General features: G+C 39.5%; 1 protein-coding gene across 1 annotated transcript in view; it reads left to right on the forward strand.

Annotated features, from left to right (window-relative positions):
• The window catches only part of MYT1L (myelin transcription factor 1 like), a 451,852-nt gene that overhangs the window by 288,442 nt on the left and 136,885 nt on the right, over positions 1-26,525 (forward strand). The window contains exon 6 of the mRNA XM_082250801.1: positions 2,655-2,989. Coding sequence (XP_082106927.1) covers positions 2,655-2,989 — 335 coding nt within the window. The remainder of the gene's footprint in view (positions 1-2,654; positions 2,990-26,525) is intronic.

Genomic DNA, 26,525 nt, shown 5'->3' on the forward strand with positions numbered 1-26,525 from the left:
GCCTGTAACCGACTGAAAAGTCAACCCAGTTCTCCAGGAACCCAAATCCCTTCTTCCAACACCAGCTCCTCAGCCATTTGTTCCTCAGCCACTAAGCTCTTTTTGCCTTTCTGGTGTGGCTCAAGGCACAGGTAGTATTTCTGAGAAAACCCCCTTGGACGTCCTTTTCTTCAATCTGTTCCCTAAGTCCCTGAAATAATTTGTTAGGATTCTCCACCTTCCTCTTACTTTGTCATTAGAACCAACATTTACCAATGACAAAGTGATAACACCCCACCCCACCCAATATTCTGTCCTCTCGATTAGCAATGTGCCGAACCCTAGTGCCCGGTAAGCAACATACTGTTCGGCGACCACGGTCTTTGTGATAGATTGCCCTCTCTGTCCTTCTAATAATTGACTCCCCTACTACCAGTACCTGTCTAACCTTGCCTTTGTCCTTGCCCCCACCCTTCTTAGTGGAGCAGTCATTACCCTGGCAGCTAGCAGAGGGTGCCTGCTCCTGAGCTAATATCCCCAACATCATGCAACTTGACATATTTGTTGGGGTGTACCAACTCAGGACTGGCTTCCCTAGCGCTCTTCCCTCTGCTCCTCCTTCTGGATGTCACCAAGCTACCTACCTCTGCCTCCTGTACCTCCATATGTCCACCCTCCTCTATACTGGCCCCCGCTAGCACCTGCTGGGTAATATCCAAGCTCCTTTCCAGGTTGTTGATTATTAGAACAAAGATTACTGTTTACAGAGGCAATAAAGAAATACAAAATACTAAAAATCTGAAAGTTAAAGGCCAGCTCTAGTTAAAATTATTGTTTTGAATAAAGCAGAAAAGAGTTAGAAACCCTGTTGGGTTTCTGTAGAAAAGGTTTCCCCTTGCGTCTTATCAGGTCAGAAAGTGCTGCAAAATCTCTTTGCAGCACTTTTGCAAAACAGTTGCTTTAAATGGCAGGAATTTCAGACGTCAGTAAACAAAATTTTCCCTACGTGTTAGAATGGCATTTATGACTTGGCCAACTCAAATTTTCGAAAAATTAGAATTCAATTTTCAGCACATAAACCTGTTTTTAGAACATGCCTTCAGGGACAAACCAAGTACTGTAATGTACAGGCACAGACTGATGGCTAAAACTTACACCTCTGCAATAAATAGCAAGGGGGCAGAGAGAGTTGCTTTGGGGGAAAAGTAAATAGTGGAGCTTGCAATGCCCTAAGAGTATTAGCTTGCAGTTTTACCCATCAAATGGAATTGTCCCCAAAACCAGATGAAATGGCTTGATGATATTTATGGAGGCAATGATTTTATTTGCTGATTTGGTCTGGAAAAACAGTGCATTCACTATCCTGTGACAAATAATAATACTTTATATGTGGACTTTCCAGTATGAATCCACCCTGAACATGCTGTATTATGGGTATGAGAAAAGGATATGTGAAAAAAATACAGTTTAGCTAGGGTTTTGTAATTACTGTGTGTTGATCCTTCATTCAATAACAATGAATCTTTTCTTAGTAAATTGAACTTACTAATAATATGGTCTCATATTATGTCTGATCTGTGGACCAGCTGAATCCTAACCTCCAGAATTCCTGGATAGCGAACTTTAAAGTATCAGTTTAACCACCATTTTCAGGGGAATTATTTAACTATGCCTAATATGATTTAATTTACCCAATTTACAACTTGTACAAATGTATTATATTTTTGGATGACATTGCTCATTTGTGGTTAAGCGTATTTAGAACTTTATTTAAATTATATTAAAGTGCAAGAAAAATTGTAGTACAAGATATCCCAGCCTATTCTTCCAAGCCCCTTGGCTAACCCAAACTAGAACTAAAACTACACCCCCTCCCAGTGGCATATTAGCCTTCCTGTGGTGGCAGTGTCTTAGGGTTTTTACTTAGTCCTGTACAGTAGTTTCCCAGACATGATCGAAGCAGTTCTCTTACAGAAAAGACTTTTATATATGACTTCATTCAAGTCTATGAAAAGTGACTGCACAGGTGTGGTTAGTGCTGGAGGAGATTTTTGCGCAGAGGGTATAAACACCACAGGAGGTCACTGTCACTACATATAGAGGTAACTTTGCACCAGGGTGTGGGGGAGGGGGTCAAGATTACAAAAGGCACTAGGGGATTTTCTACAAAAAGTTTACTTGTACATTAAATTCTGTTTATCTTATATCAGTTATTTGTATTTTCCTTCATGTATTTATATACTGTAATATGTGGTCATTCAAAGTGTTATATTTGTAATACTTAAAGTGTAACTTTGGCCATTTCTTGTATTTTTTTGAACAGTGGAAAAAGGGTTATATGTCCTCAGGGCGTTTTATCACTGCCTGTGGCTCTGTTGGGGGACATTGGTTATTTTCCCTCCTGCTACCCACAGTGCCACAAATAAGCGGAAATTTCCAACAGGGACACGGACAGCACTGACAAAATTTCTAGCCTTTTTCTCAGCTTCTATGGAAGTTCTGTCCCTGTTGGAGAGAATTCTACTCATCTCCCCACTAGAGACATAGGTAAACAGAAGAACCCCACAAAGGGTCTAAGTATTTCCTACCATATCCAAAATGTAAATAAAAGTAGTTTGGTTGGTGTTTTGATTACATTTCAAGAAATGTCTTAATCCAATATTTTTTGTCCTTAGTGTTTACGGCTGTCCTTTAGCCAAGAAAAGGAAAACCCAAGATAATAAGCCTTTGGAACCCTCACCCAAAAGAAAACCCTACTCCTCGAAAACAGACAACTCCTCCGTGGATGAGTGCTATGAAACCGATGGAACAGAGGAAATGGATGAGAAGGAGGAGGAAGAAGATTATTCTGATGACAATGAAGACCAAGAAGACGAGGAAGATGAAGAAATAGATCGAGATGATGATGATGAAATTGAGGAGGATGAAGAGGAAGATGAAGAAGAAGGAGAAGAAATAGAAGAAGATGAGGACGATGATGACGAGGATGATGAGGACTATGATGAACAAGGTAATAGCTAAAAAATATTTTGAAGCAAAGCGGTATTATTGAATAAAGTGTCTGAGGCAAAGGGACATTAGTTCTGGCACTTATTAAGCTTCAGATGTTTAGTGGAATGTAAATCTGCTCTACATGATCCTGTAGATAGTGTTATAACTAAGATAACTCCTAAAGTCATACTTTTGGAAGAAAACACTTCAACACATACACTTCCAATGTGGGTAAGGGCTAGGCACAGGCTGACTTTTTATTTCCCTTGAAGACAATTTAAAACTTAACTTTAGGCAGATATAAAAGGCACCAGTTATTGAAAATATGTATTCATGAATACATCACAAAATATATATATTTTTCAAAGGAAACTAGTGTAAGTATCAGAATTTGACTCAATATCAGCCTTTTATAATCCCTGTACAGCAGCAGTCTAGGAGAGGCAATGGAAGGACTCAGGGCAAATCAGGTATACTGGAAGCAAATGTGTAATAAAGAACATCCTGTTAGAAGGAGAGCATGGCATGAACAGGTGGATGGCCTCATCAGTCTGCTGCTGACTTTTCACTGTCAAGTCAGAAGGCTAGGGTTGGGGATAGAGCATAAAAGTACTCCTGGACTGTATATAGTGTCATACATGTGACTGCTCCCTACCTATAAAGCCGCTTAGATCCCTTTTTCCTAACTGCAGCCCTGTGTTCTTTAACTTTCTCCTATACTTTCTTCCATGTACTCATGAGCACCCTTGTTTAACAGTGGAATGGTTTTATGACTGCACACAGGAGGGTTGATCTACTAAAGACAAATAGACTGTTTGCATTGAAAGAGGATTTGCCCAAGAGCCTGAGTGAATTTGGTGGAATTTTATTTTGAAAAAAAATAAAAATTTCCCAATCGCATCCAACGAAACTAAAAAAAAAACAGGCTTTTTGCTTGCACATGATTGGATGATGGAAGTCTTAACATCATTTTATAAGCTCTGGGGCAAATTCCTTTGCAAAGTGAACAGCATATTTCCCTTTAGTAAATCAACCCTGTGAAATCTGTATTTTTACCTCACACAAGTTGAACTGGGAAAGTATGGAAAGAGAGTATGCTATGGGTTTATAAATATGGAATCTTTAAAAAAAAATATGCACAGTGAATGTGTACACTTTTTTTTTTGTTCCAAAAAGCTTTATTGAACAAAGAACACATTAGAAAAGGGTACAACAGTTAGATCATTCCAATCAACATTCTCGGTGATCCAATAATGTACACTTATCCTTTTCACCGCCTTTACTAACTAGCCCACTCTCTCCAGGTGACTACTTACCTTGAACTGGTGGCTGCAGCCTCCTCTATTGGATTACATCCAGTGATATAATACTTCTGTGTGGACGGGCAGCATTTTTGCAGTAGTTTACCATAGACTTCTTTAGGGCCCTCACCCAAGCACCCCCAGCCTCTGGACACATCCAAAGAGAAGTTTATGGGACTCTACTGAACAAGTTCAGCCAGTGCATAGAAGTTTTGTTGAGAGAATGTAAACAAATAGCTGATGTCACAGCCCCCAGGTAAAGGTATATATGCATCTGGAGAGAGGGATGGTGAGTTAGTTTAGGTCAGTGAAAGGAAGTAAAAAGGGTTAATGCACTTTAAAATAAAATGCACATATCCCAATGGATTTGGTGAATCCTAAATACCTACAAAGATTAAATGTGCTAAACATTCACAGCATTTTGCTTTTAAACTGAGCATACAACTTCCTTGCTGAATGGTTGAAATTTCTATCTTGGTTTTTGTTGTGTGCTGTTGGCTGCCCTGCTGTCTAAAAGTATACATTTGCCTTATCTTAAGCCTGGTGAATTATGGGCCACATGTGTTTTCTGGTTAAAAACTGTACTTTTTATGAAGACACTCCAGACTCACACATAGAAAACTATGAAAAACTTGCTGAATTTGACTACAAGACATTATTTAATCTCATATGAATGGTTAGGGTAATGGTAATGGCTTTCCTATTTTAACACAGTGAGGTTGTTAGATAGTATTAGGCTTTCAGTGCCCAATTATGCTTGTTGCTTGGAGCCGCATTTTAGGTTGCCCTCTGACTTCAAAGTCTCTCTGAAAAAACAGGAGTGTGACACAAAAAAATTAGGATTTTGACGTCTTCAGGTACCCTAATGTTATAAATCGTCAAAGCATTGCAAAGCAAAAATATTTCAAAATGTTAACTGTAGACTAGAATGAAAAGAATACTGACACCCTCATCTTCAGATCTGCTCAGGAATTCTCCACTCAGGGTAACACCACAATTTCAAAAGAGCTGATAACTAATTGCCCAGTTTCTACACTTCTTACCATGGTGAATAGAAATAGATGTCGCAGTACTCAAGCATGCAGGTTCATTTGGAATGAAATGAAGTGTCAGGAAAAGAGGCACGAAGACTCCAGTTAATAATGTGCTTTATTTGAGGTGCTGCGCTGGCACAAGTTTTGTCTTAATATCTTGTTGTCACAGCTTCTTGTATTGATTCTTCTTGCTTGCTACTGGCACGTAATAATTAAATGACAGTGTGACGGGTCAAAATCAGATTTTATATTGCCACTTTTTCCCAGACAATGCTGAAAGGCTAAATCCACTGTTTATTAACTTTACTACAATGTTCTCTGCAAGCCACCCAAGTACTGATCTTGGTAGGACAGGAAGTGATTTTTGGACCTCTGTAAAGAGAGGGCTTGCCAAAAATGAGTAGATGTGTAGAAAGATATTTGAGTTTGGGTGGGTTGGAGGTGATATGTTAAGTGGTTCTGATATTTAAAAACACGTTGCGTTCTACTGTTTTCTTTTAAGACAGCATTGTTATTCGCACTCTTTTTGTCTTTATGTTTGAGGAATTTAAGAGTCTTACATCTGTTTGTTGCAGAGATGTTAGCTGGGCATTTGGCCCAGGGAAGCACTCCAGCCTTTTGTTTTCCTGCCCTCAGACTTGTTCTTTCTACACTAATCCAAGACATTCATTGCCTAAGAAGGATATATTATCCCTTCAGTTTATTTCTATTCTAATCAAGGAGTGTGGAGAATAGGGCGCTCTGGATGACAAGCAGACTTTAACAAACAGTACATGGCTGGCTCTTGAAATGTGATAAATGCACCACAGCAGCACTTTAGAAAAGGAAGCACACTCTATAGGTAAAACAAAGCAGAGAAGAAGGTGCTTCTAAGTGCAGGAATAAAATACTTTAATGATAAGGTACAAGATAGAAGTGAAATACAGGCATGACAAGGTAAGGTTAAAAACACTTACAAGATGGTAGTGAAAAACAGGCATATCAATGAATCCATAATGCCTCCTGGGAGTAAAGACAGCTGTAGGTGGAAGTTCCAGCCGACCAGTGGTGGAAAACCAATTGGTTTGAAGAAGGAGTGACTGGGCATGCTCCGAAACATGTCCCGCCCATTCTGACTTCACTTCCGGTTTCCTGGATTCCATGCTGTTTGTGATAGCATGGACCTCCATCTTGGATCATAAAAACAGCGTTTCCCACCGCAGGTCGGCTGGAACTTCCACTTGCAGCTGTCTTTACTCCCAGGAGGCATCCCGCTGGACGTTATGGATTCATTGATATGCCTAATTTTCAATTCCATCTTGTAAGTATATTTAATCCTACCCTTGTCAATAAAGTGTTTTATTACTGAACTTAGAAGTACCTTCTTTTTTGATTTGTTATTCCTATTCTAATGACTACCCCTTCTAAATGGGCAGTAAAAATATTTGAAGGAAAAGCTGGTAACAATCCCTTTACAACACTATACAATAGTCTTCCTCTAGCAGCTAAGGAAAAATAAATATTACCTACTTAAATTCTTTTAATCTAATCAAAAGTATCTAAAAATATACCCTGCTACTCCACTAATTAGGATAAAACAATAGTATGAGTGGAAAATAGGCTTTGTAGATGCAGTAATGCTCATAGTGTAAAATAGTGTCTTTGGGCACCAGTGTTGTGGGTCAATTCCATATATATGGATGTGAACTGATAAGTGACATAGCTTCTTAGTGCAAACTGATCACAGAGTAAAATAAATAAAGGATCTAAAGAGCTTTTATGACACAAAGCATGAAGGTACTATAGTAATAGCTGGCATTTTTTTCTATCTTGAAAATAAAGGTGCATTAGATGATTCCTCAAGTAGCCAAACATATAGTATCATTTGAAAGCAAACCAGATGCTGTGTTTTATACATGTTTCCTAGATAATTCTCCAAAAAATAACTAAGGAGCCATAACAACATTAGACGTCTATTAGCAAGGATTCTGAATCAGGAACAGTTTGAAAAAAATGATTCTGATTGATTAGTATGAGTTACTGCATTTTTCACATTGCATTCCATTTAGGAGACCTACACTTACCTAATAAATGGGGCCTACACTTGTGTTAAAAAAAAAAAAAAACATAAAACTTAAAAAGCAGTAAAAATGATTGTAACATTTCCCCAGTTCCAATTCCCCTGGGCTTGTTGATGTTCTGTATATGTCAGTAAGCCCTACCAGTGGGAGCATGATCAGAGAAGAGCTTTTATATAACCAGACCTGTGAATGCACTCTGATTTTCTGCAAGGCTCAGTGATTAAAATCAGTGCTTCAACATCAGCTGCGTCAGTTCCCAGAGGCACACAAGTCGACATGTCTGCGCTCAGGGCAAGGACTGACTGAGAGGAATTCAGGTGGCTTGTTCCATGAAAGGTTGGACAACGCCAGAGCATCGTAGAACCAATGACATGAACAGAAGATCAAGTGTCTGTTGAGGTGAAATGTGAATAATGCATTGTATACCGGATGTTGGCTGTAAAAATATAGTATGGCAATTATCAGACAGAGTTTCCTGCTAGTTTTTCTATAGCTATCAGGACACCTCTAAAATTGAGAAAGACGGTGGATACTGATTTATGCATTAATCCTGATAATGTGGATTGATGAATATTGCATATCAGCATTCAGCATTAAATGTCTTAAGTGCAAAAATCCATATAAGCGGTCATAACAGAATTTGGTACAGCTAAAGAAAGTGTTTAAATGAAATGCTACAGTGCCCTCTTCTGACAGTGACACAATATAGTACGTACTTACATGTACACATTTTTGAGTCTTTTCATGCAATGCATCTGTGCATATTTCAGTTCTTGAAAGAAGGTTTTCTAAATTGATATATTTTTAACCAAATAAGAGTAGACAGTTGATATTTTAGGCAGGATTGTAAAGGCCTAAATATTACTCTTCAAGAATAAGTCCACCGAATAAGGATTCTGAGTTTTGGATGAAGAGATATTTTACATTCCAAGTCTTTCCTATTGTGCACTTGCACCTCCTTCCTGTGTGTATTTTCTTTGAGAATACATGGGAAGTCTTATTTAAACTCACAGTTCAGGTGTTGACTTGACACAGCTGCATGTCACAGCCATGTTGAGGTGGGTGGAAATGCCCTGAAGTGCACAGAATTGCTGTTTATGTTGCTAGGAGCATGGGCAGTAATGAAAGCAAAAACCGAGGGTTTTCTCTATATAAGAGGCCCAGGCAGGCCAGTCTGGAGTCACTATCACCTAGAAAGCTCCCACAATAACAATGTAGCAAAAAGCCAGACAGGTCAGTCAGTCTGCAGTTCAGCTATTTGCATTAGTTAGTAACAAATGAATACTGCAGATGCATCATCTTAGTAACACATGAGAATATGGAAGCCGCCGAAAAATGTTCCTAGCACAGTGGTTTAGACTCTGCATAAAGTGGTCGATTTACTAAAACTAGAGCACTCAAAATATGGTGCAGCTGTACATGGTTGCCAGTCAGCTTCTAACTTAAACTTGTTCAATTAAGCTTTGACAATTAAACCTGGAAGCTGATTAGAGATGCACCAGGTTTTGCACCATGCAGTAAATAAATAGAGTTGGGTGAGCAGTTTGGGCCGAACCAAAGTTCGGTCCAAACATCGCCAGTTCGTCCGTTCGGCGAAAACCCAAATCTGTGAAACACTCAGGGGAATGTTTGCCCACCAAATGCCCCACAATGCACTGCGAGCTGCACATTGCATTCCAAGTCCTGCTTGGGCAAAGCTTTGCCCCATCAGGGCACAGCGAATAGCTGATTATTAAGGAGCAGGCCGGAAAGCCGGCCGCAGCGTCCTTAACAACGGATGATGAGTCATCAACTGTCAACAGACTTACCTGCTGACATCTGAATGAAAAAAAAACCCTTTGCCAGCAATAGAAAAATGTAAATAAAAAACGACGTGGGAGTACCACTTCACGGCACCCCAGTATTATCTGCAGTCCTAACTCTATACATTTTTTAAAGCCTCCATAGTAGAAGCACATGCCTAATAATGGATAAATAGAGGGCAGGTGAGCCTGGAGGGAGCCCACCCCTCCTTAAAGGCACAGGGGTGCACTGGATACCCAGCATATAGCACAATGGCAGCAAAGGTGTGCAGTGCGTCCCCCCATCAGCATTCCAACAGTACAAACAAATGGCCCTTTATTCACTGGCTGTTAGGTGAGAAGGAGGGAGGGAAATGAGTAGGTGCTGTGCAGGAACAAAGAGGATAGGACCGTGATGATTTTTCATAGGTAGAAGCCTAAATGATGCTGCAGCTCCATAGCTATAACAGGGACACGGGAAGCTAAAGATTTCAGAAGTACTGCCAGAGAGGTGAGTGTTTGATTGTGGTATGTAATATGTTTGTACCTGCATATTCATGGATATGAGCATAGAAGGTACTGCTCTGACAAGCATAAGAGGGTTCTGGTGAAAAGAATCAAAGTGGGTGCTGTGCACTGGGTTACATATACTTCTACACCTGACACCTTCACTATGTGCATGGCCTATTCCTGACCCCCATACACTGTACATTGCACTCCAGACTCTTGCACCATGTAAGTTGCCCGCCCTGTACCCCTTCACTATGTATTTTACATACTCCTGTCCCCTGCACTCGGTACATAGTTTTGAACCCCTCCCTCTGTTAGTACAATTTTGCCATATCCACCATTTGCCATGCCCACCACCCTGCCCACATTCTCAGGAATACTGATTTTTTAAACTTTCCATAGTATACTGATATGTTTTTTAAATTAATGGAGAAACACGGTCCATATGAGCTCACTCTGACACAAAGACGCACTCTAACACACGCCATTATTTTTTGCCAAATTGCCAGAGCAAACCTGTTACTCCTTTGTTCATAGTACAATTATCACTGTGTGGTACAGCTGGCTTGTAAGTGGTAGTGTCTTCGACCATTGGTGACTATGCATGTGCTGCTGCAGAAAGAATCTCTACTCTACTCTTCTCTTCTCTTCTCTTAAAACAGTGAAGCTTACCCATAACTTCTCAGCTCAGCAGTAAAAATCTTTTTCAGCTCATCTTTTCAAGTATAGCACTACATTTCTACTCTAGTTATGACAAACGAAATATTATAAGATACAATAAAGAACATATTAAATAGGAATAATAACTTGTTTTGGTTTCATACACTTGTGTGGGTTCTTGAACCAATTTCAATCAATTCTGCCTGCTAGAGAAGGGTTGAATTTTTCTCACTGCCAACTATAACCTATAGAAAAAGTTATCTTTGTTAAGATGAAACCAAAATTTAGCAGACCTATAGAAAAAGAAAAGTTATCTTTGTTAAGACGAAACCAAAATTTAGCATACAGTTCTGTCTTACTCGTCACTATTTATGGGAGCATTCCATTCTCAGCTGTAGACAGATTGCCCCTGATGGATACTTCAAAAGTCTCCAAAGGCATTATGGAACAAAATAGGTTATGTCCACAGTTTAATATTTACTGCCCTCTCTTCCAAATGTGTCATTAAAGTGTAGTTACACTCTCATTTGTCTTCATACTATAGAAATTCCCAGCCCTGAATCATACAGATGTACAATGAAGAGAGAATGCCAGGGACACTAGATGTTGGATAATGAATTACTGAAACTATCACTATATTGAGTAGGGCTAAAATGATTATTTATCATATACTGCAAAATGACAAAAAGCAAGTCATTTATCAATAGCTTGAGGGCTGCAAAAATGTAAAAACTGAGCAATTTACATATTTTGCAACATAAACTTCTCACTGATTTATGTGACTGTCCTGAATAAGAAAAGCAATGCATATTCATTCTAGAAACACCACAAGAGTTATCAAATCACAAAAGAATTTCAATGTTTTAAAGAGTAGGCATGTTGGCCAGAAGAACAAATCCACCAAATTTCATTGTTATAGTTACAGTATTATATCAAGTGCTAAGCATTTGGGGTATTGTTCTGTAGGCAATCTAACAGTCCATCGTCCATCATCCTAGACCATCCTAGACCAAATACTTCTTGTAAGTGGTCTTACATTGCCTGAAAAATACATATATTTATTTATTGTATTTATTACAGGTACATTTATAGCGCCGACAATTTAGGCAGCACTTTACATACAGTATATATATTGTACATTAACATCAGTCCCAGCCTTCAAGAAGCTTACAATCTAAGATCTCTAATTCACATTCACACATACACATACTAGTCTAGGGCCAATTTAGACAAGAGCCAATTAACCTAGCATCATGTCTTTGGAGTGTGGGTGGAAACCAGAGTACCCAGAGAAATCCCACACAGGCCCAGGGAGAACATACAAACTCCATATATTAATTAAATACAGTCACTAATAATATCATTATTGAAGTTAACCATTGCAGCTGAAATGTTGTGATGCAAACAAGGACCATAGTCAGTTCAGTACTTGCCATTCGTCAGTAACCATGTGACGTGAGAATCCTTTCCAGGGGTGGGTCATTTGTGTAACCTGTGGAGCTGCATAAAGGGGCTTAGGATCAATGTATACTAGACATGGGTTTGCTGGGACTTTCTGTGGTCAGGTAGGCTTTCTGCATCTAGGAAAGCAAGAACTGGGAGGCATTTTTCATGATGATTTAACCATGCTCTTGGTTTGTAATGTTCAAATTATGTTAGGCAGCGCAAATTTCCTTTATTCCCCGTCTGGCCAACATTGAGAATTGCAGAAAGCTTTTCTCACTTTCTCTTGACAACATTTGGAAGTCTATCTAACTATCTATCTCTTGGACAATAGGTTAAAAAGAAGCCTAAAAATGTACTCATGTACAGAGACCCATTGTGACTATGCACACCACTGATACCTTCTTGTGTTGCTGGAACGCTAAGCATATGTCCCCTGCTTCCTCTTGGATACAATACACCTACTGTAAAATAGATTTAAAATCCAACAAAAGGTTCCTGTGTGTAAGTCAAAACAAGTAATAATCACAGTTACTATGTTGACACGCAAGCATTATAAATTAAAAAACTTCCAATACCTTCTTATCTCCTGTCTGAGCCAAATCCTTCTTTATTTGTGTCTCACATGCTCTCCCTCCTAGACACTGTAGCTCACAGTGGGAGGGTTTCAGCAATAGAGGCAATGCTGTAAATTTAGACAGCAGTGTAACTGGAACAGGTTGAAAAGCTACAGACGTGAGCATCTGCAATGACAATACTAGCCATGCAGCCTGGAACATTTTCTCATCCCAATTTAGTGCAAGCCGACACAGCCTACATTAGAGTGATGAGTCAACTCCAAATTCACAACCAGTGCAGCATCATTGTCACACCATCATAGGAAGCTGCATTATATGTACTTCACTGGAAGGATTAACAGGTATACGTCAAACTTTGCAGGTGGTATATATGGAAACCATATGTGCAGATGCACTTGTAATGAAGTGCTGCTGTGCATATTTTTATTGTGAGGCCATAACTCTATTTTATTAACCCACTTCCAATCTATCTCATACTACTTATGTTTACCTTCCCATCACTTTCTCACACTGCCCCATATCAGGGTAGTTAAATATCCCTATTGCTACCATTGTTCCAACCTGTCCAGCTTATTCCCTATGATTATGGATGTGAGTCTCTACCATCTCATTAGTATTGGAGTTGAACCACAGCACCAGGGGTGTCTCAAACTGAATGCATTCCTTTCACTTAATTATACTAGTAACAGGAACACCACACACAGAGATGCAAAATTATATTCTTCCTTATTAAAATAGCCCAGCAGGAACAAATTCAAGGCTGACACATTTTGCTTTGAGCACATCCTTTTTCTCAAATGTTATGCCCATCAACCTTATATCATTGTAATGGAGCATATTCTCTGTGCCTGTGAATTCTTTGAATTTCCCCACCAGTTACCCAAGATCTTGATTTACCATCTCCAGGTGGAAATCCTAGTCTAACTTTAAATATTCATTATTACTTAACACAGCCAAAGTGCTAAAACTACCCCATGTATATATAAAACTGCAGCACTATTATGGGATACAAAAATACTAATAAATTATATATATATATATATATATATATATATATATATATATATATATATGCAAACCATGTTGCACTCTCTTCAAATACAAAAAAATCTAAATTGTGCATTCATAATTAAATATACAGTAAATAAACAAATTGTGTTGCGCTGTCGGTAAAAATCATAAACTCTAAAGTATACAATGACCTTAAATTCAAAATATATCATATAAACTCCTTTTAGCACCATAATCAACAATGTGAATCACAATACTCCATGTACCGTATATAAGTGGCAAAATAAATAAGGTACACAAATGTGTGAAAAATCACAGAATTCTTATAGCGCTTAATGATGTTCATACATTCCCTGCTTGGCGGCTGGATCAATCATTCCTCTATAGGAACAGCCTTTGCCGGTCTCCAAAGATCAATACTCAGCATGGAAAAGACACAGAACCGACCTTATACAAAAAAACATAGGATAGCAAAAGCTGTTTTTTTGATCAGAGAAACCAACCAAAGTCAAATCTTTTCCGGCACACTGAGTGACTTAATTTCACTCTTATGCCCCTTGAAGATGTCCCTTGTGATGAAACACGTAGGATGGTGCTTATCAGTGATGTCATCACATTGCTGATGGGAGTGGAGCGCTTCTGTGACATGCTGGATGATTTTTGATGTTTGTAAGTATCTTTCTTCAATAAAGTGGAATTTGAAGTACTGCACTGTGGGGTCTGTTTTGTGTCTTTATGAAGATATTTACCAGCGGTCCAGCACACCACAGGCCACCAAGTTGAGTTCAAACGTTTTTTATTGAAGCATGATCACATCACAATAAAGACAGTGCAACATTTCAGATTCACGGAGGACCCCTTTAACAGGCATGTAAAGGGGTTCTGGGTAACTCGGAAAAATTGCACAGCCTTTTATTGTGATGTGATTATGCTTCAATAAAATTCATTTGGACTAAGCTTGATGATCCGTGGTGTGCTGGTAAATATCTTCATTGTGGCTCTCTGATCCAGTTTCTAGCTGGTGGTTGCTACATCACTCAAAACTCTAGAGCTTTCTCCAAGAACATGTGCAATGGCAATATGGAGTATTATTGTTCTGTGTCTTTGGCGTGATTCTGTGCTTTCTGAATAATAATTCCAATGTATAATACAGCCTACACTATTTTTTTGAAAAGGGCACAACCTAACATCCTAACCAATCCTCTCAGCTCTGCTTGGGCTAAAGCATTTTAATTTGGTAATTCTTTTCAAAGAAAAAGCCTTTTGTTGTCTTATTTATGGTCCTATATCTAAATAATATGTGCTGCACTTACCCCCAGAGGAGCCGCTGATGTATGGAATCAATGGTTTCTAGTGATAATTCCCCATTCGGACAGTCCCACACTCTCTGACACATCAAGGCTGAGAGGAAGGATGATGTTTATTTGGGGGACAGGCCCAATATAGCAAATAATGACTATAATAGTAACAACAAACAAAGGCAAACAACAGCTGCACTGTTGCACAGCTTGCAAACAGGCTAGTAATAAACCTGGCTATATAGGATACTTGAAACCTGATTTAGGGGGAAAGGCCATACCTTTTCGACCCTGACTTAAGGGGAAGCCCTGGGAAAAGGATATACACGCACAGGGGCTATAAATCTCAGTTCCTCCTTATCACCCTTCCACTGGCCAGTGGTTTACATCTCAGTGGCTTGCATGGAGGCCCATAAGCACTCTTAAACAGATTTTTTGTAATTCTAATGGGAAAAGGAGGATATTCCTCAGAACAAATCCCTGGGGAATCCAAAAAAAGGTGGTGCTCTCTAAATAAACAGGAGTAAAGCAAAGATGGTGGCCAGATGCTTATCACCACTCAGAGGTACATTGTGAGGTTTCCTTCCCCCCTCTCCTGACTTATGTCATTGTTCTGTGTGTGTAATTCTTTATCACATTCCAGTCTAATTAAGGAAAACACCATAAAACTGTGGAGCCATCATGATTAGTTATCTTTCCCAGCAGGGCTGAATGAAAAAAACCTGATCGCTCAGGAGTAGTTAATGTATTAACTATGCAATGTTAGTACAGCACTCTCCCATGCTGTGCCATTGTGTTCTGACAGAGGGGCGGCCCCCTCCCCACCAGAACACTCTGGTCATCGCTCTCAACCATTGGCTAAGAGCGCTGATCGGGAGCCAATCGGCAGACCTGTTTCGGTTGTGGCCGTTCGACAGAAGCAAGGCTTCTATTAAACTGGCTGCTGTACACATGGGCAGAATGTAGGCCAGTTTCTAATTGAATTAGCTGATGCCACCCAACATCCAGCCTGTGTGTACTAGGCTTAAAGAGGTTTTAAACCCACCTCACAAACATTTACCTATAGGTAAGCCTATATTAAAGCTTACCTATAGGTGTTATAAATATCTCCCAAACTTGCACCGTTTAGGAGATATTTAGAGTGCATACTGCCGATGATGTAATCGGCGCATGCGCTCTGAAGGAACGGCCACCCGTGCCGTTCCTTCAGAGTCCTATGCCATGAACGGCGGCTCCCGCGCACACGTGCGGGAGTGATGTAATCGCGCCTCCGGCCAATCAGATGGCCGGAGGACGCGAACCCGGAAGCAGGACGGCCGGACATGTTGGCCATCCTGTCCGTGAGCGGGCGGCACGGCGGGGGCTTCATTTTAAGGTAAGTACTTCATAATGAGCTAGTATGCGATGCATACTAGCTCATTATGCCTTTCTCTTTACAGGGCTTTTTTTTTCTCGGTTTTTTTAGGGACTTTACTTCCTCTTTAAGCTGGTCATCTATAAACAGAGCAGTACTGTGAAAAAATGTTATCTCTCTGCAAATCCTACCAAACATTTTGCCAAAACTCTACTAAATTTATTAGCCCCCACATCTGTAACAGTCCTTATTCAGTCAAAATAAAAACTCTGTATATCTTTGAATTTAAAAAGAAGAATTTTTTTTTTGCCCTGTGTTTTTTTTTCATTAGTGGCAGTAGAGGGACATTTACTATATAACAGAATAACGGGAAGAATGACTCTTAAAAATTTATGAAAGACAGGCAAATAGCAGAAATTGCCCATTTTCACCCTGTGCTAGTTTTATAAATGTTCCCCAATGAACCTCTGTAATATTCTGATTCATGCCAAGGGACCTGTGAAAATGTGTTTGTAAGACTGACTCATATACAGTAATTGATATGAAATAGAAATAGACTGTCTGAACAATACCAGGTACACGTTACATAATCCTGTAACTTGATCATCTGTCTAAATCAATTTTCTCTATGATGATGTTAAACTCTCCAATGTAATGTATCGTTTTAAAGTTTCAGGCTTTCTGAGATTATGCAGTGTGATAAATTCACTTCACTGGAAGACCGCCATATCACCTTATTTAAGGGGCAATCATGATGTAAATGAAAAGCATGTCAACTTTTCTCAAGAGAATAGTATTTTTCCACCAATGTTTCCTCTACTATTAAGTACACTACTAAGTTGCTTCATTTGTGTCTATGGCCAGGAGTTTAGTATCAAGTAAGGAATATTTAAAAATAAACAGTTGCCTTTTAGAAATAAGAATTTTTAGATTTTTCATCCCTTACATGCAACAAAGACAATATTCAAGGCAAAATATTAATTGCTAGGAAATATAATATAATAATAAATATAATAAAATAATAAATAATTGAAAAATCTTTGTGGGTGATAGACATATATTCTGTAATTATTTTCTGATCTGTTGAATAAATATTTTAATCTTTGCCTTTGATAAATATGGTTGCATAAGCCTCGGTTCACACTAGGGCGACCTGGTCGCCTCCCATAGGGAAGCTGCGGACCCGTTCTAATAGGAGTGACACAAGTCGCTCCGACCTAGAAAAAGGGTCCGGAGCTTCTTTGGGGCGACCAGGAGGCGACCGCCATAGACTTCAATGTTATGAAGTCCGTGGCGGCCGCTCTGAGGTCGCGGCGCGCTGCTCGCACCGTGACCTCGGAGGTCGCCCCGGGAAGTAGCGTCGCGGTAGTGTGAACCGGCGCTAAGAAAGAATCCCAATGTTGAAATTATTTTTTCTTTTTTTTTTAGTTTTGGGAGAATTGAGACAAGTTTTCACCCTGGCAGGGAGGCAAAATAGAGTAGAAATTACCATGGGCCTCCCCCATGGTTAAACATTGTACTGGCAGCACAGTTTTGTTTTATCAGTAAGCTTGGTTTACCATATGACCATGGCAGTGCCGTACTATTAGTGTTTAACAAACCACAGTGATACAAGAGCATAGCTACCAACACTGTCAGATTATTTATATAGATATTTACTACTGGAATTAGGTCTATGTGGCACTACTGTCTCATGATGCTAGATTTATTTGCTGGTTTATAAAATACATAGTAGAGGCTTGTAGTCCTAACAGATCCAGAGCCTGCTACCTGTGTAAAAAGAACATTGTTTTTTTGTTTGATTAAGCTGATGCCCATACCATTTTTATTTAAAGTAGATCTAAACTCCAATGAGACCTTAACTAAACCCCAACCCTGGACTTTTAATTTGCTAAAGCATTGTAATATTTTTTATTTTTTTTTTCCAGAAGAAAAGTATATTTTTATCATCAGTATCTCAATGCTGCTGATCTTTTTAAGCCTTTTTTAGCTACTTTCTGTTACATCAACCTGTTCTAGCAGTGGATCCATGTCATTGCTCAGGATTGGCTTTATATTGACAAGAGTGGACTATTCCTGAATCTAATATGTGTTGGCAAAGCCAGTTGTAGTCTCCATTCATGGCCCATATGACAGAGTGATTACACAGGAACAAATTGAGAGACTGTTGTCACTCCATAACAGGAAGTTCCTGAGCAAGGACCTTTATTATAGGATAACCAATGCATTATTTTTAAGCAGACATTCAGTGAAAATTCAGTGAAAATAGAACCCCCCATCATTCAAACTGCTTTAATAAGATATTAAGAAAAAAAGCCTATAAAAAATTGTAAAAAAATCCTTACCTTAACTCTGCTTCCAACACTTCTGGGAGGCTTAGATAACACCACTGATATCCTGAAAGATATCCCGCTACTCTATAAATATGTATTTTTTTAAAACTAACATATAACAAGGCTGAGTGCAGGTAGAATATTTCGATTTTTTTCTAAGACTAAATATTAATGGTTTTCAAGTCCATTTTAAGAAGCTCTTGTATCTGTACTTAAAAAGTATAATAGGACACTTTTTTAATATTAAAATACTAACTGTACTAGTCATAGTATAGCTATCTTCATACATGATATAAAGCCATTAATTAAAATAACATGGTAAACAATTAGTCCTGAATAATAAGAATAATAATAATTGAAGTGTAACTAAGGGCATTTTTTAATAGACTAAAGATGAGTTATAACCTATCAGCTTTTTTTTTTTGTTTTTGTTTTTTGTTTTTTATATCTTTGCCCCAAAGGGTACATTTCCCATCACTTCTTGTCCAATAGCCAAAACAGAGAGTGAGAGAAAAAAAACCCTGATGATAATGGTAAAAAGAGGACAATTAGAGAGAATGAATCTCTATAATGGGGGCACAGACAGCAATAAAAACTGACAGATGTTCTAATACTTCTCCAGTCTATTCCCCTTTAGTTACACCTTAAAAAAGCAAAACAAAAAACACAGGCAGAAGAAAGTGACCACACTGCTTCTCTACCATCTTGATGTAAGAAAATAGAAGAGAGTGTAAAGGTGAAGAAAAAAGTTTGGCTGTAAACGTTCCAGCATCAAGTAGGAAAAAAAAAATAGGTCAGACTTTCTGCCTACCCAGACATCCAGGCTGGTAAAAGAATCCTGTTCTTATCAAGTTTACTGTAAATACATCTAGAAAGCATTGATACAGAAAAGATATTTTGTTCTCTTGCCCATTTTGCATTCAATCCAAAATGACAACCCTGCTGCTAAGTCATCATTACTGTCCAAGATGCTGGTAGGAGGATCTCCCCCTACTTTTTCTATCCCATTGACATTAAGGGGTTTTCCAGAGCTAAATTCAGTGTGTGTGTGTGTTTGGGGGGTCACGTTGATGCCCTGTGCAGTCCTAATAATGAGTTTGGATCAACTTTTATCTGTTAACTATCACAATTATCAAATCAAAAATTATCCAAGGCATAATATTTACATAGTATGTATATGTTATTGCCTGATGCTTTGTATTGCTGTATTTTTTTTTTTTGTATCAAGTGGGCCACTGTGGCTTGCCCCCAACTTGTCTTATTTGCCCTTGGCTTACAAGCTGGCAAAATGAGCCACCTCCTCTCTTGAAAAGCCATGATATAATTCGAATCATATGAACATGCAAAGGGAAAAAAACAGATACATTCAAATGTTTAAGTTTTGTATGAATGCCAGAAAGCTAAAGAACCCAACTGTATTTCAAAACTTTCTGGGGCTTCAAGCTAAGATATACATTAAGACTGCTTTGCTAAATCCTCTGTTCATCTCTATGGAGGATCCTGCAAGGAAGTCCAGTACTTTGCTTGGTCTTAAATGGTAAGTCAAAATAGTGAAGATCCCAGCAGAATTGAAACAGGTATGTATGGTGATCTTTGTTGGTTAAGGGCTTTGGGACCCACTAAAAGAGTATATAGGCTTTAAACCAAGGATAACAATGGCAGCCAAGACAAGGTTTCCCGCATGGAAGACCTCACCCTTCAGGCTCTCGATACCCCGTCCAAGTTTTACGACGCCTGGGCCCCATGGATAGACTTTTCCTTCTCGGATGAATACCATCGTCTGCTGACCGATTAGGTATGGCTTCTGGTAGCTGCTCGTCTCCTTTCCCCGGCTCGTACCCGGGGGAGTGCACCCACGTCCTTCCTTCTTTGCTGGCCTACCACCCCCCCCCCTTTCCCTCCCCCCCCCTTTTTTTTTTTTTCTTCTCTATCCCCCCCCCTTTTTTCTTCTCTTCCCCCCTTCTCTTTGTCTCTCTTGTTTCCCCTCCACTTTTGCCTCTCTTTCCTCCACATCTGCTGTTTCCAGATGTTCCCCGCGTTTGTCTTAGGTAGTTCGTCCCAACCCCCCCTCCTATTCTCCACTGCTCCCACGTTCCCTCATTCACCGGGGAGTCGATTGCTAACACTACCAGATGGTCATCCCATGGACTCGGACACAGTTAGATCCCCTTGGGGGTGTTCGTCCCTGGGACGACTCATCTTCACATAATACTTTGAAGCCCCCCCTACTGCACCCTTCCCTTTCTTCAGGTAGTTGAGATAGGGAATTCCCCCCCCCCCCTCCTAGTTACGTTCCCCCTTTTTTTTTTTTTCTCTTCTTCTTTTTCCCCCCCTCTCCTCTACGCCTCACTAACAAGTGCTCCTTCCCTACGTGGAAGCCTTCGTAGATTTACCTCCCACTCATCTTGTCCGTTCAAGCTTGGGCATGTGCCCGTGATACATCCGCACTCTTATGTAATGTACATATGACAGCCTTACTGTTTCAAGTTAAGCTCTACTTGCTTGTTTTAATGACATAGGAATTTGAGTTCATTATACGATGCTCTCTGTTGTATGCAGTTGTCTCATTTTGTATCACCTGGCCCTGTTATTTCGCTACCTGATGATACTGTTCTGTTTATATTTCTCTCAATAAAAAGTTTATACAAAAAAAAAAAAAAAAAAAAAAAAAAAAAAAACAATGGCAGCCAAAATGGATAATGAGGTAGAAAATGCAAAAAGCAAGAGCACTCAACAGCACAAAGTAAGAAAGCATATCCCTTGGGCCTTTGTTGCAGTAAAAGAAAAACAACAATAAATATAAAAGGCAATTTTTATTTGTACAAGCAATATAAAAGTATAACAAGTGATTATATAAAATGCGTACATGCACAATATGATACCCTCACAAAATGGGCACATAAAACATCAGTGTATATCTAGACAAAATAGTCGATGAGCCACATAACATCCAACGCATTTCAATTATTGAGAAATCGTCATCAGGGGATAGTTGTGGGAAGGCCTAAACACACAAACAGAGTAGTAGAATACAGTCAAAGTAAACTAATTGCCAGTATATGCAATCAGTCACTTTACAAGTATAAATGATTTATGTGAATTACCAGACTGAAAAAGTCTAAACATTGTCCTTGAAGTACCCCATGTCCATGATGGCCCAGTCCTGATTCCCACAAAAAGCTATGATGGATGATCACAAGGACCAAGGAGTGCCAAACTCTCACAGTGTTATCTAAGTAAATAGAGTATTCTTATTTTTTGAAACGTGTTGGGGGTTTTTTGGCTCATTAAGTACTTTGTCTAGATATACACTGTGCCCATTTTGTGAGGGTATCATATTGTGCACGTACAGAGAACCCATTTTATATGCTCACCTTTTATACTTGTTTGTACAAATAAAATTTGCCTTTTATATTTATTGTTGTATTTTTTGGCTGCAATTAAGTCCCAAGGGTTATGCTTTCTCCTTTTGTTCTATTCCAAGGGACGAAGCTGGTTTGAACTCATGAACAATTCACCACACATTTTGATCACTAAACAGCAGACATGGGAGTAAGTCACACACGTGCAAGTCACAAGCAAGTCTCAAGTCTTAACCTTCAAGTCTCAAGCAAGTCCCAAGTTACTGTGGCGAAAAGCAAGCAAGTCGAGTCCCTGCTAGAAGTCAAGCAAGTCAAGTAAAGTCATTTATTTTGGTCAAGTCACAAATCAAGTCAAAATACTGATCTACCCCAATTTTCACATTTAAATCAGTTAAAAGTCAGTGGTCAGGAAAGGTTTTGTTTTATTTTCAACATTAACAAAACTGCTTAGTGCTTTTTTTCTTGGCATATTAAAGAAACACTTTGAATGCCCAAACAGCTCAAAATCCTTCGTCCGGTCATGTTTCAACACCACAGTCACTAAAAACATGTTAAGTATTTCCATTGTTAAACAGCCAGTGTCCTTAAAATCAGAACACACTGAGGTGTTTTAAGTGACTGTGGTGTCAGAAACATAACAGGCACATTCATTTTGCTTTAACACATCTTGAGAAAAATGCAAATATTTAAAAACTTAAAAAAGTAAAGTCATTTTGAGCCATATGTCTTAAGTCAAAGTCAAGTCTCAAGTCATGAATACCAAGTCAAAGTCAAAGCGAGTCTTTTATTCATTTTAGTCAAGCGAGTCTCAAATACTCAAACTGGTGACTTAAGTCTGACTTAAGTCAAGTCATGTGACTCAAGTCCCCCACCTCTGCTAAACAGTAAACATCCAAAACTGAAAGGTGTTTTGTTTTTAAAGAATCAGTTCATGGCAAAGTAATATTTGTGTTATTGGTAGCATTTGGCAGGCTGTCACCTTAAGGTTTCCCACATGTTTTGAAGGCTACAGCGACAAGATCTCTAAGGCAAATATTTACCCAGTACCCAGTTCTACCCTACCCACATTGAAGCCTTATTTTTACTTCTACAACAGTGTCGTTCCTACCTACTCATAGTTCTAAAGTTGCAGTCATTATAATATTGGGTAGATAGAAACTCTAGCACAGGGGTCCCTAACCCCCGGACTGCTGACCAGTGCCGGTCTGTGGCTTTTTGGGGGCTAGGTCATGTGGTGGTGGGTGGGCAGCAGGTGAACAAGCCAGTATAATCTGCACTGCCACCCTCCCACCACCAGAGGGTGCCTACACCCTTTTTCCCAGCCCTACTACTCCATTTCCTCTCTGTGGTCACTTTACCTATGGAGAGGAAATGGCAAAGGGGGAGAAGAAGCCATGCCAGCCCAGAGGCGACAGGCTGCACATGCCCCCACCACCTGGAGGTGACAGGCTGTGGCAACACGCCCTCCCAGGTGACAGGGAACACAGCACACACAAGAGAGTTGACAAAGTGCACACCACCAGGCGGTTACAGGCTGCACCTAGCACCCTTATCCCGAGGTAACAGGCTGCACATACACATTACCCAGCCCACTAAACCCCCCCTGAGGTGACAAGCCGCACTCACACAAGGGAGATGACAGGCAGCACATACACATCATCCCAGCCCCATAACCTCCCCTCCCCCCCCGAGGTGACAGGCAGCACTCACATAAGGGAGGTGACAGGCAGCACACACACACCACCCCAGCACCCTAAACCCCTAGCTCCTCCCCCTTCTAAGGTGACAGGCAGCATTTACGCAAGGAAGGTGACAGGCAGCACCCCCCCTCCAGATGACAGGCAGCACACACACCGCCCCAGCTCCCCCCAAACCCAACCCCACCAACCACCCCCCCCCCCCGGTCCATGGATGAGTTTTGGTCACTGAGGCCAGTCTCGGTGGAACGTGGAAAGTTCAGGTCTAGCAGGAAGAGAGGAACCTCTTTTTTTTTCTGTTGCAGGTGTACTGGTCTGGGGACTCAAGAACATATATTTTTTCACTTGTTTTGCTGGCATAAGAGCCTTGAATCAAGTTTTAGCCTCTGTTAATGCTCAGCTCTAACCCTTTATTAAAATGGCAGAAATTCAGTGGGAAGCAGTTGAATGACAAGCGGCAAGATTTAGTGACTGGAAAGAATAGGGCTTAATCCAGATCTGGAGAGAAGTTATGGGACTGTGCACGGCCTGACTGTAGGATCAAAGGGCTGATTTGAACTCAGGGAACTTGCAGACATCACATGGTGTCTTTGCTTTAACACTGCCAGGTCAAGTCAAGTCCACTTTTACAGGTTAAAGTAAAAAGCCTAATTGGGTATGTTTTGGCTCTCCTTAGCTCACTGTTGTTTAGATTGCACATTAAACTAGAAACTGAATGTTCAGTGTATCACTGTATTTAACATAACATAATTCAATACTATATTAAACTCACAGATATCACTGCAGGGTAAAATCTTGCATTCAGGTGCATTCTGTTTGCATTTGTGGTCAGTTTGAGATACTTCTAAAATCATTCACAGTATCATGACAAGTGCATGGAACTTGTTACCTCCTTTTGCATTCTAATCGACTTGCTTGAAGAAAAAAGCATTTCAATTGCAAACCAAAAGCCCTAGGATTAGAAAATTAAGTGAGCAATGGAAGCATTCATGTTAGTATATAGGGAGGTCAGAAACTGATGAGTTATTTCTGCATTAATTGGAAGCCCCTTTTATTTTTAAGCCAGTAGGCGTTACAAGAAATTTTAATTTTAAAAAATGTTACAACAAGAGTGAATCTTTTTAATTGTCTTCTAAATAAATTATCATGACTCAGATCAGGTAAAATGGTAGCTCCCTGCAGCCTCATTTTCCTTATTTTGCTAATAAATAAAAGAATATTACAAACACATCAAAGAGAATGGTAGCACCAACTGGAACTCTTTTCCTGTGAAGATAATTATGTCTACCTTATTTTCATGGGTATACTTTCCTTTTAATAAGGCAAATTCATTATTGTGCAGTTCTGCTAATTGGGTGCATGGAAATTCCCCTTATAATTATCAGGGATTAATTGTTAGGTACTGTCTGGTCAGCGATGTAACATTTTAACAAATTGCTCCTTAAATGTGTTGAGAAATGCTAATCTGTTTTTGTAATCACATGTAGAAATTGTTACAAAGTATCTGCATTAGCACACTAGCAACTTATAATTAGATATATTACATCCCCTAGCTTGCTACATGCTATGTAACTAAAGTGACTTCAAGTATGATGTTCCTTTTTTGTTCACTTTTTTACAAATACCATTTGGATTTTCCAGGGAAATGTCCTATAACCAGCTTTCGATTTACTGTTTTCCACTACAGGATTATCCTGTAATAATTCTAAAACTGGACCTTTAGTCTTTTTGGGGGGACACACATGACCTAGCCCCTTCATGGTCCTGTTTTAATCAATGTCTGAATAGGGGAGTATCTCAATTCAGGTCCACCAGCCCAACATATCTTATTAGTACTTGTCCAGGGGGGCAAATACCCCCAAGCGCAGTCTTCCCCTGGTGTAAATGTATTCTGCTCTCTGTTGATTGCTGGCCTGAATGCCTTATTTAGTTCTACACTGCAGTAAGTAGTAAAATAAGGATAACTATATCAGATCTAAAGTGTGCACCTTTAAAAACAAGTTAGCAAACTCTTTTACACCTCAGTGCTTATAGATTCTGTTTATAGAAAACTTGTTACATGCATGCATATTTGCAATAAATTCAACCTCCACTTATACAAGTGTAGCCTTACTTCTCAGAGCTGTTTGTACTGTTATTTAATTCTGTTCTACCCTTTTAAGCAGAGTTCCCTTACAGAGGCTGTCTCATCACCTGCCTCAGCTCATTGCTGAAAAAACTGTAATAAAGTAGCCCACAGGATTACATAGATAAAACATAAAGGGAGATAGGAAGAGAACACAAGTGAATAATAGGGCTCACATCAATCCCTGAAAAGGCTATGGCTATGATATTATAAATTTAAGCCTAATCATTAGCAATGAGCAGCCACTTTAAGCTCAGTAGATAAAGCTATCTTCACTAGATTTAGTGTGAGGTGAAGACAAATGCCTTTCGGATAATAAATGAAAGTGGGTCAATTTGACAGGGCTCCTTTGTTGTCTTAGTAAACAAGACCAATAATTTCATTGTATGCAATTGCACAATGTATAGCAGTGGGGGGGGGGGGGGTTAGGACCTCTGTCAGGCTTTATCTGTTGCAATCTCTGATACCCCTAGGGAGATTTCCCATCACATACCACACTACAAAATACATCAGGAAGTAAAGCATTATCAAAGGTGACACCGACAACTATAAAAACCTAAAAGAGGTTCTAATTCTCAAATTCTCACTTATCCAATGAAAAAAAGATTAGTCTACAGTTTTACTTTGTAGTTGTATCCCCCCCCCCCTTTTTTTTTCGTACAGGTATGACTGCATAGTTATTGTTGAACATTAACCTTTACGATCCCTAAATACTACTTGGCATTCTATATATCTGGTGTAATCTCTTTGCTAGGGCACGGGAGCTGATAAACAACCTTCATACTTGTTCAAGAGTTTAGAAACCCTAAATTGCTTTGGGCCAGTGCTATTCTCTATGGTCTTTCCTTCAGCAGAACTGCAGACAGTGCACTGTCCACAATGACTGTAAAAATCGATTAACTTAATAGTCTTTATACTTTATTTAGGGAACATCATGTTATACGTATAGAGGTATATAAAGTAGTATGCATTATTGCAAGGTAACTCTTGTCTATTCTCTGCATGTAT

The sequence above is a fragment of the Pelophylax lessonae genome, assembly GCF_965119305.1.
Source record: "Pelophylax lessonae genome assembly, chromosome: 3".
Classification (NCBI taxonomy): Eukaryota; Metazoa; Chordata; class Amphibia; order Anura; family Ranidae; genus Pelophylax; species Pelophylax lessonae.